Below are 16978 nucleotides of genomic sequence, written 5' to 3'. Positions count from 1 at the left end.
TTAGTAGTAATAGTAATAGTACTGCAGTAGGAGCAGCGATAATTTCCAGCATTTTGGCTAACAGATCATCCACCCTAAGCCATTCTTGAGTTAAGCCCTTTTAACAACCGGTATGCACCTAGTGTGTTTTGATTTAGTTCAACACTCCACTCAACATCCCTGAAAGCTTCACCTGAATGTCCTTGGCCTTTTTTGACAATATGGGTTGAACATGCCCCCCTTTCCCAAAAACAAATAATATATGTAACCAACGGCAGTAATAGAATAACTTCCAGTACTTTCCCCAAGGGCAGTGGTGGGTTGACATCCCGAGAGACATGGGTATGGACTTTTGGACTATGCTTAACAAAATGGTAACTCGAAATTTTGATCAGACATCTTTGGAAAAAAACGGCGTGAGAGGGGGCTGGTTGAACTCCAATCAATTTTTACTCTTAAAAGGGGCACTAGAACCTTCGACTTCAAATAGAATGAGTTCCTTCCAAAGTTTCTACGACAACATCCTCCATACGAAGTGCCTTGGTGAAAAAAAAAAATATATATATATATAATACATAGAGTCCACTTCACTCTTTACTTAGGAAATTCAACCCGCTATTGCGCTGCCTATGATTATTAGTTCTTTTTTCCCAGATCACTTCGAATAGAAGGAGCTGTCGTAGAAACTTCAGAGGGGGCTCATTCGATAGGAAACTGGAAGTCCTATTGCCCTTTTTAACAGTTGAAAGTAATTAGAGGGGGATCACGCCCTATACCACGCATCTTTTAGTTCTCTTCCCCCCAAAAAAATTTTGTTCAAAATAGTTGAAAGGTCCAATAAACTATGCCTTCACGAATTATATGCCCCCTCCCACAGCTCTCGGGGGCGAGGGTTGTGGGTTATGCAAGTTTCCCATTGTTTATGCACAGGTTTTGTCATTTAGAAAGGGGGACATGTTTGATCTTGGGTCTCGAAAAAGGCTAAGAAAATTAGCATGACACTTCTAGGGAACGTTGAGAGAAATCCAAACCTAAACTAAAAAACATTATGTCGATCCAGATCGTCAAAGAGACATCTGTGCAATATCTGAGGAAAAATTAAGGGTATTGCATTGGATCTTTAAGGGCATTTTTTTGGGGACGCTGAACAAATCTCAAAAGACGCTATATGCATTCGAGGTCTTCAAAAGGATGTATCTATAATATATGAGGAACGGCTAATGGAATCAAAACTTTTAGGGCATTGAGATGGTTGATTTATATCGGTGTATACTCAAGATTTTTATATTATAGGGATCAAAATTCTTCCGCCAACCTCAAAGATTGTCCTGATTTTCAACCCATTTATTTGAGTATATCCATTACCCTTCCGTCAGTACTATATACAGCTGTTATTAAAATTTGTAGCCAAATTACGTCCAAAATACGGACAGTAGGAAAAAATCTTCCTTCTTATGAAGAAAAAGTGAAAAAAGGACTTAAAGACATTCTCTTATTAACCAATAAGAAATCTATGTCAATTAAAATCGAAGGAAAATTAAATTTGAAAAAAAATCCTCAGAGAAAATTAAAGAGCTACGTTAAACCAAAGATGATCAGAAACAAAGTTAAATATTAACTCGAACATAAAACATACAAATAACAGTTCACATAGGGATAAATCCTTTTATTAGACAGTGAAAAACAATGACAAAAAATTCTGAATATTTCGATCACATATACAGTGACCGTCATCAGCAGATACGCGGTCAGATCAAATAAGATTCATTTCTCTCAATGCATGTGACATCTACCATCCTGATAGTTCAAATAAAGATAATGGACCGGAAACTGGGAATTCAAATAGAGTTGCTTCCGGTATTGGGTTAAAAAAAATAAGAGCACTAAATAATATGTAATAATTTTATTTTGTATATATATAATTGGCTTTAATTATATGATTATATCTGTATTATAAACCGATAAATAAAAGTTCAAATAGGGATAAAATCCTTTTAATAGACAGTATTTTTTATAACAGTGATAGAAATTCACAAAAATACCAGATATTTCGGTCACATATACAGTGACCGTCATCAGTGGTAAAACACTGAACGACCGTTTTACCACTGATGACGGTCACTGTATATGTGACCGAAATATCTGGTATTTTTGTGAATTTCTATCAATGTTATAAAAAACACTGTCTATTAAAAGGATTTTATCCCTATTTGAACTTTTATTTATCGTCATGGAAAGGCAGTGTGGTCTCCGAAATTATATATTATAAACCGATTTCTATATCTGTTTTATATTAGATCCATTTTGCTTATTCATTTTCATGGTTCAATTTGGCAACACTGACGAAAATGTGATGCTGCTCTATAAATTTGATAATTTAAAAAAAAAGAATTATTTTAGAAAATTGCGGTTTTCTGGTACAAATAGACCAAAGATGAGTCCAAGGAACTAAGGCTTTTTTTTACTTTAGAGGGCTTAGTACTTTAAGATCATTTTCTTCTCGTCTCCGGAGAAGTTAATAACTTTCAACATGCAAAGTGCAGCGTTGACGACTACAAAAATATTTTACCTTCTGGATTTTCAGCATAATATATATCCATAACAACCTCAAATGAAATTTCTTCAAAATACAAACGGTCACAGACATCATAGTCCGTGCTCACAGTTTCAGGATTACAGTTCACCATTATAGTTTTCTTCATCTGCTTTCGTAGCTCACGGAGACAACTGACTGCACACCAATCAAATTCAACCGAACTACCGATTCGGTATACCCCTGATCCTAGAAGAGTAAACAAAAAAGGGGAGTATAAAAAACATAAAATAAGAAGCGGAGAAAAACACATTACTTCTATATTTCATTTTCAATGCCAACTGTATTACTCTTATTTTACATTGAACAAGAATAAAAGAACCACTACTACTACTACTTCTAACAACTCACCACAAAACCAAGCCGCATGAGGCCAACACAGCTATGCAAGCTCCTCCTCCATCCAAATCTATTCAAAGCCTCCCTTTTACGCCCGCCCATGAAGTTCCCATTTCCTTTGAATCTTTCTTTATGACTTCCTCCCACCCCAGACGAGAACGACCTGCTTTCCGTTTAGCCCTAGACAGTTGGCCGAAAAGGACAATCTTAGGCAATCTGTCATCCTTCATCCGCACAACGTGCCCTAGCCACCTCAATCTTTCTTTTATTATAGCCCTAGAGAGCGGTAGAACCACATTTTTGGTATAGCCTATTGTTTGAAATACGGTCAGTCAGCCATGTACCCAGAACAATCCTTAAGCAATTTCTCTGGAAAACATCTAGCAAATCTTCATCCGCTTTTCGGAGCGCCCATGCTTCAGAGTCATACTTGACCATTGTCATCACTGTAGCTTCTAATATTCTAATCTTAATTCTACCAAAATACACACACACACACACACATATATATATATATATATATATATATATATATATATATATATATATATATATATATATATATATATATATATATATATATATATATATATATATATATATATATATATATATATATATATATATATATATATATATATATATATATATATATATATATATATATATATATATATATATATATATATATATATATATATATATATATATATAATAGCTTATGTTCTGGGTATTAACCTAGCCTTGACTGTTTTGTAGTCAACAATAAACAGTTTCAAAATAAAAAAATCTCCTGTTAGAAAATTTACAGTTAGATCCGAATAATTTTTTTAGTCCAAATAAAAAAGAAAAGAAAAAAAAACTTAGGCTTATTATAAGTTTGACTAGTTCTCCTGTATTGGCGTCAATATACAAAAATTTAGTGGGGGCAACTTTTTTTGTTTAATAAAGATACAATAACTGTTATTTTTCAAAATCTAGGAGGCACCTTTTCGATTTTTTTTTATATATACCTTCCATCATCCTTACTGGCATTCATTGGCACTAAATATTGCTGTGTAAATGGTGGTAAGGGCTATTAATTTATATTTGACCCATGTTAAAATCCCAAAGACTTCCATTTTTGTTAGTGGCTTTAGTCTTGGGAACGAAATCTCCCTTTTATCCTCTAGTGCAGAGTTACTCGGCTCAATATTTTACGCGATCTAATGGCATTTTATTCTAATTCTAAGTAGAATTAGGTGTTTAATTTGGCGTTTAATTTAACAGGCGTTTAATTCAGTTTTAATGGAATTATTTATTCCAAACTTATTCGAGCTTTTCATAAAACTTCACTTTGCACTTTAAAGGGCGTGGTTATCCTTAACGCAGGTTCAGAGAAGAGTTGAATTCGGCTCCGATAGCCAGATTCTGCACATCAACGTTTAGGTAAATATCGGTATAAATACGACAAAAATGGCAAAAATGCAGGAACGTCGTGATAAAATCGGCGAAGGAACGGTAAAATCTACGATCAGAGATCTAGGATCTCAATTTTATTTACCGACTACTCAAACTCATTCAAGGGACTTCCTCCTCCGTCCCTCATACGTAACGCCTCATTATATAGCTAACATTTCTGAGGTGTCATTAGCTCCCTGCACTTTTCAGCCGTACTCTTATCCTTAGAGCAGGTTAAGAGAGGACTTGAACTCCGCTTCGACAGACAGATTCCAATGATCGACATTCAGGCAAGCACCGATAGAAATGCAGCAAAATGGAAAAAGCTGAAGGTAAATCGCTACAAAATCGCCAAAATAGTAAGATAATCGACGATCTGAGATCAATGGTTTCAATTTTTTACGGACTATACGAACCCATTAAAGAGCTTCGCCCCTCATACGTGAAGCATTGTTATATAACTAGCATTTCTGAGGTGCCATTAGCTCCTTGCAATTTTCAGCCGTACTCTTATCCTTAGAGCAGGTTAAGAGAGGACTTGAACTCCGCTTCGACAGACAGATTCCAATGATCGACATTCAGGCAAGCACCGATAGAAATGCAGCAAAATGGAAAAAGCTGAAGGTAAATCGCTATAAAATCGCACAAAATAGTAAGATAATCGACGATCTGAATCAATGGTTTCAATTTTTTACGGACTACTCGAACCCATTAAAGAGCTTCGCCCCTCATACGTGAAGCATTGTTATATAACTAGCATTTCTGAGGTGCCATTAGCTCCTTGCAATTTTCAAGCGTCAACTTACAGTCATCGCAAGTTCTGATAGAATTCGAATTCCACTTCAACAGCCATATTCTATGAAGCCAAAAGACAGATATGCCTTTTATCCTATTCCAGGTCATAGTTAAAAAATTCGTACCTCAGACCGGCAAAACTTCGCTTCGAATAAATAAAAGCTTCTTGTTATGCACCGGTAAAAATGAAGCGATGAAAACCATTTTCAGGTAGATATTCAAGGGAGTCTTATTTCAAAAGCTTCTAGAAAGACTTTGTAAAAATATGCCTTAGATCTTACATAGCAGTCCGATATAATATAGTGGCATCACTCGGTCATTTTCGCTTGGCGAAAGTCTCTGTCTTATGTTAGAACTTGCCGTACTCATACCATCCTGATCGACTAACTTCACTTTGCGGTTTTTTTAACGTAAGCTTATCCTTAAGATAACTTCTGAAAGGATCGGAATTCCACTTCAGAATCCTGATTCCATAAAGTCTGTGTGGTCGAATACACAGCTTGCTTCAGTTTAAGATCGCAGTTGAAAAATCGTCTCTATGGCCGGAAAAATTTAGTTTGAAATAGAAAATAAAAGCTTCTTGTTTATCCACCGATAAAGATGAAAGGTTAAGATTTTTCAGGAAATTACCAGAAAATTATTTTCTATATATGTATTAAAAAGCCTTTTTTTCAAAAATTTTCTCTTTCGAGTTCGTAGAAATGTGCTTTAAATCAGACGTGCCTGTTGAAAATCGTATAATGCTTAGTGATTTTTGCAAAGCGAAATTATCTGTCTTACGTCGGAGTTCCAGATCTTTTGACTCCACTTGTCATTCTTTTTTTACTTTAAGTTTCATTTAAGCTTTTTTTAAGCTTAATTCAATTTTAAATCTTATTTCGGTTTCATTTCCTTATTCCATTGTAAACGTAATTTTCAATGATTAAGCGTAAAATTGCTTCCATATCAAATTTAAGATAGTAGCATATATTATGAGTCAGGATTCTTACTTCTAAATCATTAAAATCCTGACCTGGATCTGTACTTATCGCTTTGCCAAAAAATAACTATTTGTCTACAGATTGTTCTGAGTACCTGGCTGACTGACCGTATTTCAAACAGTAGGCTGCACAAAAAATGCGGTTCTATCCCGCTTTCTAGGGCTATAATGAGAGAAAGCCTGAGATGGCTAGGGCACGTTCAGGAGTTGAAGGATGCCAGATTGTAGAACATTGTCCTTTTTGGCCGACCGTCAAGGGCTAAACAGAAAGCAGGTCGTCCGCGGTTGGGATGGGAGGATGTCATAAAGAAAGACTTATGGAAAATGGGAACCTTCTAAGAGAGTGTAAAGAGGGAGGCTTTGACTAGATTGGGATGGAGGAGCGTACGTAGCTGTGTTGGCCCAGGCGACTTGGAGCAACGGTGACGGTGAGTTGTTAGTAGTAGTAGTAACTACTAATAACTATTTTTAACTAGTAATAACTGTTGGTAACTATTTTTTAGGAATAAGATGTTATTTTTTATGCTGTTGATAGAACTTTTAACAAGATTTAAGTTGATTGGGTCCCTGGTTTCTTTGGAAGATGGTTCAGAAGAATGGAATATAAAAGAAAACACCAGAGATCGAATTGTTTGAAAACAACACAAACAGCAACATAAGACAACACAAACAAGAACATAACACCCTAAGCCACGGCTTAGGGTGATTTTTCACAGTTGAGATTTTTTTAGAAAAATAGGAAGATATTGGAAGTGATGAGTGGTCAAATATGGTTCTGAAGCATGGGCGCTCCGAAAAGCGGATGAAGATTTGCTAGATGTATTCCAGAGAAATTGCCTACGGATTATTCTGGGTACCTGGCTGACTGACCGTATTTCAAACGGTAGGCTGCACGAAAAATGCGGTTCTATCCCGCTTTCTAGGGCTATATTGAGAGAAAGGCTGAGATGGCTAGGGCAAGTTCAGGGGATGAAGTGTGGTAAAGCTTTCTAATTTAGTTAATTACTAATTGAGTAAAAATATATTAAGACGCAAAAACAAAGTTTCAAAATACCACTTTTTAAGATAAAGATACAAATCGTGGAATGTGTGGGCTTGGAGGGAACTTGCTCAATAACCAATTTCCTGGCTAAATGCGTCAATGTACCGGAAGGACGTGGTTAGTTCTCCATATATATACCCCGATTTTTGAGACTGAAAGCAGACCTTTTGACTTTCCGGGTGAACCTCTGCCCGTTTATTTTCTCATTAGAAATACCTTGGGACTTTGTCGGATCATTGTAAGTGTCTGTATCTTATTATATATTATTGTAGTTTTTGAGACTTGTGGTCTACTTGGGGCAGCCAGTCCCAGTAGCATATCTATATCTGTAATTACTATGTGTAAATTGAATAAAAGTATTGTGTTTTAGACAACCTCCCTAAGATCTACCTTTAGCCTCTCGAACATACCCAGTCGGTACGCCTCATTAGTTCGGTCATAGCCTAAGGCACGCTACCAAAGTTAAATTACCTTAGGGCCAGAGTTTATCTCCCCTATAAAGGGAGAACAAAGGCATCTACAACTAAAACCCCCAAATACCACAAATAACACTTCACAACAACTGGTGGCCACTGGAAAAACTGGGTCGAGAAGGCTAGATAAAAATAGTAGATTGAAATAAAAATAGCTTTACCAGAGGAAAAAATGACTTCCCTATCAACAGTACTTGAAATTGCAAAAATTATACCAGAATACGCGGGAAATTCAGATGTAGATGAGTTAATCGAAAAATAAAAAATTTTCGACGAACTAACTGAATCGTTTGAAGATAAGGTCAAATAGCAATGCGTTGCAGCCAGATTAAAGGGAAGCACCCTTAAACATTTTGAGGCAATTAAGGAAAAAGAACCCAAGAACATCAGTACTCCAATTGAATCTTTTAAAACAAGATTCATAGAGACAAGCATCTCCGAGAGGCAAAGAACAGAGGTAATCACATTCAATACCTCAACTAGTATCAGGGTATATGCAAAAAAAATTTGTAGATCCGTGTGTTTACAATTAGAGAAAGGCGGAAATGACGAGAAAGTACATAAAGTACAACTACATACTTTTACACAAGGGTTACCAAAAAAGTTATTAAGACTAATATTATCACGGAAACCTGAAAATTTAGAGCAAGCTGTAATACTAGTCGAAACAGAGGTAAAAATTGACGAGTCTATGAAAAGATTTGATCAGATGTCAATAAATAACACAGGAGCCCAAGAAAGTAAAAAATACGAAAGGGGACAGAAGAGGATGAACTTTGAGGAGCCGAATCGTGAACCAAAAAGGCACGAGGAAGGCCAATCCTTCCCACCATGGACTGACTCCTCCCCATTTGATGACCAATCTCATGGTATTAAATCCTTAATGACTTGGAATACCAAGTATTATGGACACCCACCACCTCCTCCCGAGGAAAATTATAGAGCAAATGGTGGCAGGTCAAGAATATATAGAAATAGATATAGACCACATGAGGAAGGGCAAATTACCAAGCAATATAGGAAAAGATTCAATTGCTATAATTGTGGCAAACCAAATCACTATTCGGCAGATTGCTGGCATAAAATACCCATAGAAGGCCAGACGTACAAGACAAAACACCAGTTCAGAACGCAGGGGACAGAAATTTAGGAAGGCAGGGAACAAACAATGCTTGGCAAACACCTAATAATATTCCTGAATTTAGGCCTAGGAGGCACAAGGTTAACAATACCCAGGGTCAAAGTAGCAGTGCTGAAGAAAACTGGGATAATCCCAGAAATTTTTGGCCAAACAGTGGGCATTTAATCGGAGAAACCAGCCTGTAAGGGCCGACAGAGCTGTTTCCTTACAAACACCCCTATATAGTTTAGAATGTTGTGATACAAATGCAAATAATAATAATCTACCGATTCTGCGTTGTTTTAAAATTGAATATTTTCAAAATTTACCATGTTTACAAGATACAGGCGCATCTAAATCATTAATTCGAGAGGAAGTTTTTAAGAGGTTTCCTCCTAGTGTCAAAAATCGAGTAAGCAGATGCCAGAATACCCTGACATCAGTGACAGGGCACAAGCTAACAATTTTGGGAGAATGTCCACTAAAATTTAGTGCAGGGGATAAAGAAATAACAGTAACAGTAATAATATGCAAGCAGCTACCATTTCCTTGTATTCTAGGAGTAGATGCCATCAGAAAATATGGGATTGTATGGGAACCCATATCCAATACAATAACAATAAACCAGGCAAATGAAAATAATAGGCAAATATGCGTAACAACAAATAACGAAAGTGTAGATTCGAATTATAACCTACAAATAAGCGGAAAAATCACAATAGAAGGGGGAACGACAGCTCAAGCTCTAGCTACATTAGATGAAAAAGAAGTAAAGGTTAAAACAATGGATACCGTGATAGGGGGGCACACCATAAAAGAATACCCAATGATTTTCGTGGAAAATCAAGTTATAAAAATTGAAAATGGTATAACGTACTTAAAACTATCAAATCTAAGTAATAATAAAACAAAACTAAACCAAGTAGAACTTGGATCAGTGGAAAAGATTTCAAATTCGGAAATAACAACCTCTGAACAGTCAAGAATTAAGCATTCACTTCAGTATCCACGAACATTTATGCTCATTAAAACCGCAACCACAAGAGGAGTATGGAATGGCAAAAACAAATTTTTTGCATAAATTTGATTCAAAACATTCACCGGAAAACGCAAACACTAGGATGGAAAATATTCTTTGGGATTTCAAATGGACTTTTGCAAGACACAAAGCAGATTACGGATTAACTCACTTAATCACGCACAAGATATCAACAGAGGGCCCTCCAATCAAAAAGTCACCGTATAAAACACCTTATCATTTAAAGCCATGGCTAGAAAGCCAAATAAAAGAAATGGAAGATCAAGGAATAATTAAAGAAAGTACTAGTGATTGGTGCTTTCCATTAGTAATAGTCAGAAAAAAAGATAAAACCTGGAGACTATGTATAGACTTTAGATCACTGAATGCCGTCACGATTAAAGACGTCATGAAATTACCAAGAATTGATACGATTTTAGACTCGTTAGGGGGTTCAAAATATTAAACTAGTTTCAATTTAATAGCAGTATATTAGCAAATTACTTTAGATGCAGAAACAAAGCAGAAGGCTGCAGTAATCTTTGACGATGAGAGAACGTTCACATTTGAACGTATGCCTTTTGGCTGATCATTTAGTCCAAATTGTTTTAGTCGACTAATGAATTTGGTGCTAAAAGATAACGAACCAGGAAGAAAAAAAGATACCTTGGCTTATTTAGATGATGTAATTTTGTTTACAGGAAAACCTAGAAGACCACTTGGTTGGACTTAGAAAAATACTGGAAAAGTTTGAAAAAGCAGGCTTAAAATTAAAACCAGAAAAGTTAAAAATTGTAGTACCAAAATTAGTTTTTCTTGGACACCTGATAAACCAAGGTACTATTTCACAAAATGCAGAAAAATTTACAGTTACAAAAAGTTTAAGGCCTCCTGAAGATCATAAAAGCCTCAGATCAGTTTGCGGTTTTTTAAGCTATTTCAGATGATATATTTAAAATTATGCCACAATAGCACAACCTTTGACAAACCTTTTGAAGAAATCAGGTAAATTCGAATGTCCAGAGGACGCAAAACAAGCGCTAAATGAAATAAAAAGACAATTATTACTGATACCAATACTAAAACTACCAGATTTGTTACAAGACTTCTGTTTGCAAACAGATGCTTCGGGGTTCGGTATCGGGGCCATATTATTAGACATAAATTCTGAAGGAGTAGAATTGATAGTCTAATACGCGAGCAGGTCTCTGTTGGAGGCAGAAAAAAAATACTCGATAGTTGAAAGGGAGTGTTCAGCAGTAGTAGTATTTAGAGAGTATTTTCGACAGTTTTTACTTGGAAAAAAAATTATTTTACGAGTAGACCAAAAATCATTAGTTTGGCTACATACTATGCAAAATACTTCAGCCCGGCTGACACGGTGGATACTACGTCTGCAAGCACATTCATATACCCCAATATACATAAGGGGCCGTACAAACATTTTACCAGACTATTTGTCACGAAATCCAGATACGGAAGAAAATGTGATAGCAACCCTCCAGAACGAACTGGAAGGGGTAGAAATTCTGTCTAATGAAAATATTTCGAAGCACCAAAATAAAGATGATTTTTGTTTAGAAATGAAATCCTTTTTATCAAAAGGAACGGAACTGCCAGAGCACTTTAAACATTTTTTAAAGGATTTCGATAATTTCGATCTTGAAGAAAGTAAATATCTTCTAGTAAAATATCATAGGACATCGCAATCATATAGAAAAAATTACTAGAAAATTATTCGAGCAATTCCAAAACCTCTAGAAGGAGAAGTCTTAAAGATAGCTTATGCAATGATTGGGTGTCACATGGGAGAAGCAAAAACTATGGGGAGACTGAAGGGAAATTTTTATTTTCCAAAAATGTACTAAAAGTAAAAGCTTTTATACAAAGCTACCAAGAGTGCGCCAAACAAAAGTCGCCACCAAAGACCCCCAGGGCTGAATTAGGTCAATACCCCACCCCTTCAGGGGTAGGAGAAATAATGTCAATAGACAGATGCGTACTAACCATAGTAGACCATTTTAATTCATGCTTATACGCTTTTCCAATTAAAGATAAAAAGACAAAACCATTGCGAAAGTTTTGGTCAATCGCCTATTTGTGGAAAATAGGATTTTCCCTAGAGTTTTACTTAGCGACAATGGGCCACGTTTTAGAGCAAAATTATTAGACGAAATTACAGAATATCTGGGTGTTAGACGATGGTTTACCTCGTCTTACATGGCCGCAGCTAATGGGAAGGTTGAACGTAAGCATAGGGAATTAGCTTACATGCTGGGAATACATGCAAGAGAGGAAAATGAAAATTGGGACGAACATTTACCAATTGTAGTCTTTGCAATAAAGACAGCTTTTTCACATACCTTAAAAGAAATACCATTTTTTTACAACATATAAGAGATCCACCAATTTTTTTAGATGAAATACAAAATGACAGAATATATTACAACCTAGACCAATATAAGCAAGAGATGGTAATGCGAATGAAAAAAGCTATGGAACAAGTTAAAGACAATCTGGAAGATGCAAAAACAGAACAAAAAGAAAAATACGTCAGAACAACCAAAAATAAAGCGAGTTACTGTTTAGGAGATTTGGTTTATGTTTACAAAACGAATCTGGAAAGAACAAAAAAGTTAAAACTGAAATGGGATAGACCCTACAGGATTAAAAAAATTTTACCAAATAACTTAACATGTTCTAAAACATCAGCATAATGAAAAGGAGGAAGTAACACACCATAATAGAATGAAAAAGCGATATTTTTCAAAACAGTAGAAAACACAGTATATACTGCCAGAAGAAGAAACACAGCACACAATCTCGCCAGTATTTCTGAGAAGACCATATGAATTTTATGACCTTTTTAATTACCAAAACAGTTCGGAGGAGTGGAAGGGGTATTTAGCCCGGTCTTGGCTACAAACTCTACACCAAAAACAAGAGAAAAAAAGAAATATTCGATGCTCATCGGATACTAGCAATGAAGAAAACCAAACGCAAAATAAAATTTTAAAATGTGATAAAACCATTGATAAAATCCACCGAAGAAGAAAAATATGAAGAAGCCCGTTAATTAGCTGATGTTTATACACAAGACTAGTTTAAAGCTTGAACGCAAAAATTGCTTTTAAAAAAAACTCCGTCCACCAGACGCGATTTAACAGAATGTGACAATGATAATTCTTTTATAGAAACAGATATAGCTAAACCTGGGCCATCGCCAAGAAAACCTTCGTTGAGAAAAAAATTATGGAAAACCGTAAAGAAACCAATGAGGCAGCAAGAAGTTCCTTTGTCAGCTGCACAAGCCGCTAAAACACTTATGAAGAAGGCCAAACATCAAGAGAAACAAAGATTAAAGATATTTGACGAGGCAACAAAACAGCACTCGGACTTAGAGCCTTGTAAACCACACTATAGAGACCACGGAAAAACTTGCAAATATTATAAAGAAGAAAAGCAAAAATTTGGGATTCAAAACTCGGACCAGGAAACGGAGAAAGGCAGAACAAGCGCAGCCCCCAGCAGATTAATATTTGAATGAAACAATTATTACAAAAAAATATTAAATAAAAATAAAACGAGTAATAAGCCTCTAAAGAAATATCTATATTTTCTTTTTTAATCGGTATATAAATAAGACCAAGTTTGCCTTCAAATATATATCGCAAGTAAAAATTATTGGTGTCACGTTCTAACGCTAAATTATTTGCTCTAATCTGAAGTGACATGATAGCTTCCTTAAAAAATTTTGTTTCCAAGAAAAAATGAAATTTCGCAAATGGTGTAGACTACTGACAAGACTTAGCCTACTGTCAAAAAGAGTAAGCTTCAATAAAAGAAATAAGTAAGGCCATGTAACTTTTAAATAGGTGTAGTTAACCTAATTAAATTATACATGTTTAGAATCAGCATTAAAAGGCGATTCTTTTGATATGTATATTGGAAGAATATATTTCGGGGGGATAATTAAAAAAAAAAAAAAACGAAGGAGGTTAGTCTACTGAAATAGGGTCATTGGAAGCTAGCAAATTTGGAGTGAGCTCAGTCACTGCTGGTCTCTCGTTGTTAAGTAAATGCAAAGCATCTACTGACCTTTGACTCTCTTGGTACCACCTCCGGTCGAATTAGAAAAAAAAATTTTGTTTTGAAGAAATATAGAAACAATTATAATTGGAAAGACAGCGAGGGTTTAAATGAATCTGGACATATATAAGCTAGCTGTAATCTTGTTATAATTAGTTATAGTCTAAGAGAATATTTTTTTTATTAGTTACAAATGGTAAAAAGAAAAAAAGAAATTTTAAAGAAGCGCTATAATGGTTTAAGCAAACTTAGAATAAGCTTAGAAAGTAAAAAGAGTGCTAGGTAAAGGAAACGAAAAGCGAAAAAAAAATTATAACCTAAAAAAAAAACTTACCAGGAGGTAAAACCCAACGACAAACTCCATTAAAAATCAGCCAAAAATTAACCCCATCGTCGCAAGAAAACCATAGTAGTTCAAGATAATAATTTTAACTCTAGCGATGTATTCGATCTGAGAACATGACCTGGCATAGGATAATATTATTTTAAACAATTAATTTTCACATGTGCCAACCCAAACACCCCAATCCTAATCCGCCGAACCCTAACACATACTAAACAATATCCACTTTTTTTCTTTTAAAATAAAATATAGATCTACACAACAAAAGAAAACTCGCAGTAATGAACACTGAACAGAATTCATTCTTGTATTTCTCCCAGATTCAAGCTTATCAATAAACCACAGATAAGGAGCACCGAATTCAAAGTTATTTAGCCTTGCAACGGAAGTATTGTCTCTCTTTCTTTGGCAAATAAAATAGTAATTAAAGCTGGGATAAAATTGACAACCAGTATATCGTAAAAATTGCATTCTAACGAAGAAATGAGAACTAGCAAATTCAAGAAAAGACTTAATTAAAAGTATTCTAAAAAAAATTTGATTAAAAACTAAATTACTTTTATATAAAAAAACCTTCCGAAGAACAAAATTTGAACGATTTAAAAAAAATACAGACTACTCAATTTAGACAACCCCCCCCCCCCCCATCTTTGAAAAATAGGGCAAGAATGTGATTTATAATATAAGAGAAACCAGCATAAAAAATGTTGAAGGGTTTTGAGAAATACGGTTAACAAAAATATAGGATTAGGAAAGACAAATTTTAATGCAAAATCGGAAAGATTTGAAAAAAACCCTTAGGCTCCATTGAAATAACGAAAAAAAGAGGAAAAGGTTCAAGTTGAAAATATAGCCAAACGAAATTAAAAGGAAAAGAAACTGAATGGAATCAGTTAAACTCTGTTATACGGACTTATTGAACTTGCCGAACGAACTAGTATGAAAATTGTACTAAATAAGTACAAATAAGTAGCATTAATACTACGGAGCCACCGTTAAATTGGTTAACGCGGGCCGAGATTAATAGAAATATTGGAGAAATGCTCAAAGTAGTCAAGAAAAGAAATTTGGCTCTCTTATGTGGAAGTCGTTTTCAGAAAAATGACTAACATGGCATGAAAAATAAAAAAAAAATTCACATAATATCCATAAGGACTTAATTTGAAGTTGGAACCTAAGCCAAGACCACTAAAAGTGGGAAAGTTCAAGTGAAAATAGTCATTGTCACTTGTATGTCAAAAACTGAATTACTGTGGGCCATGAAGGCCAGGTATTTTCGGCAGAAGGGCCACTTTTTCTGGAAAAACAATAGCCCAAGATAAAATTGTGCCCACAAATTATTAAATAATTAATTATTGTGTGTGCAGGTTAATAATAGTGTTTTTAGCTGTAGCCATGACAAGAGGACCTGGAAACGTTAAAAGGAGCTACCAGAAGGCAATCCTGGTAAGCAAACTTTCAGAGTACAGGCAAAGTCATTTGATAATTGCATTACAGGTAAAAGATGAACAGCAAAATTTTTTTTAGCTTATAAGATATAAGCTGTAAATAAAGCCTTAAACCAAAAAGACAATTAAAGCTGAAAAAAAAGCGAGATTACAGACAAAACATTATAAAACTGTCTCAAGCACCTAGAAATTCGAAAAGAATTGAAAAGCTTAAAAGTCTGAATAAACAAACAGGCTTATAAGCTAATGACAGTTAATGACACAAGTGGGTCCGAAATACAACCAAAGTGTTAAAACATAATGTATGTAGTCGCATATGAAAAAAGTTATATACTTGTAACAAATGTAATTGAGAAAATATCTACTGTTATAAATACTAGTCTATACCGTGTTTTGTTTTTAAAAATGCTTTAAGTTTTAACCAATAGTATAATAACATGTCTAGTTTTGCGACTTAAATACATGTGTAAGTTATTACACAATGCTTATATATATATACGATGTTTTAATTTACTTTAAATTTTAACTAGTGATTTAATGTTATATGTAAATGTTTGACCTCGATCAACGTATTAATAATTTTTTATTAATCTGTTTAGTATTGAGTTTCAAAGAATAATCCAGCAAGAAACATAATGTTTCGATTTAAGCGGGATATTATTTTTGGAGTAATTAAAAGAGAGAAAAGTAAATAAAAGTAATCAAACTGAGTTACGAAATTAACTCAGTTGAAATATGAAATTGAGTGTTTCTTTCTACTATATATGTATAATTTTATACTTTATATGTACACTAATGTGTATATTTATTTTAGATACAGCATTCGCTATTTTTTTTGGAAATCAAATTTTTCGTAGCATCTTTTCGGATCCATTTTTCCTTCAATCATATTTTGACACATTTTTGGAAAGTAGCAAATTTCAAAGCCAGTTCAATAATATCCTGATACTCATACCACAAAAACCAAACCATACTTGATCAACTGATATTTGGAAACTATAGCAGTAAAACAGACTTTACTACAAGTTCGTCAGAAAGTGAGATAAAAACAGAACTTAATTTAGGCCTAGAAAATGTGCTACATAGCCAAATGGCTTATGTTATTGAAATATGTGAAAATGCTTTGTGCTGGAAAAATATGTGAAAATTTAAAAATCAATAATGTTATATGTAATTTACCCAAGGCATTTCTAAAACGAAAAATAAACTGTATATTAACCACATCACACAGATAAATTAAATTATTGATGTGAATTAAATGTAAACTAAAAAAAAATAAATAAAACTTTTCTAATATAAATCTAATTTAAGCAAAACCAC

At 34.4% G+C, this 16978-nt stretch overlaps 1 protein-coding gene across 2 annotated transcripts in view; it reads right to left on the bottom strand.

Annotated features, from left to right (window-relative positions):
• r (carbamoyl-phosphate synthetase 2, aspartate transcarbamylase, and dihydroorotase rudimentary) overlaps nucleotides 1-16978 on the bottom strand; it is a 243477-nt gene that overhangs the window by 108170 nt on the left and 118329 nt on the right. For both annotated transcript variants that reach the window (XM_089097829.1, XM_089097830.1), the window contains one exon: nucleotides 2549-2761. In XM_089097829.1, coding sequence (XP_088953955.1) covers nucleotides 2549-2761 — 213 coding nt within the window. The remainder of the gene's footprint in view (nucleotides 1-2548; nucleotides 2762-16978) is intronic.

This window comes from Artemia sp. Qi Xiang Cuo, chromosome 12 (genome assembly GCF_049724085.1).
Source record: "Artemia sp. Qi Xiang Cuo chromosome 12, ASM4972408v1, whole genome shotgun sequence".
NCBI lineage: Eukaryota > Metazoa > Arthropoda > Branchiopoda > Anostraca > Artemiidae > Artemia > Artemia sp. Qi Xiang Cuo.
Note: the sequence above shows the minus strand (reverse complement) of the source record. Positions and strands in the feature narration are given on the sequence as shown.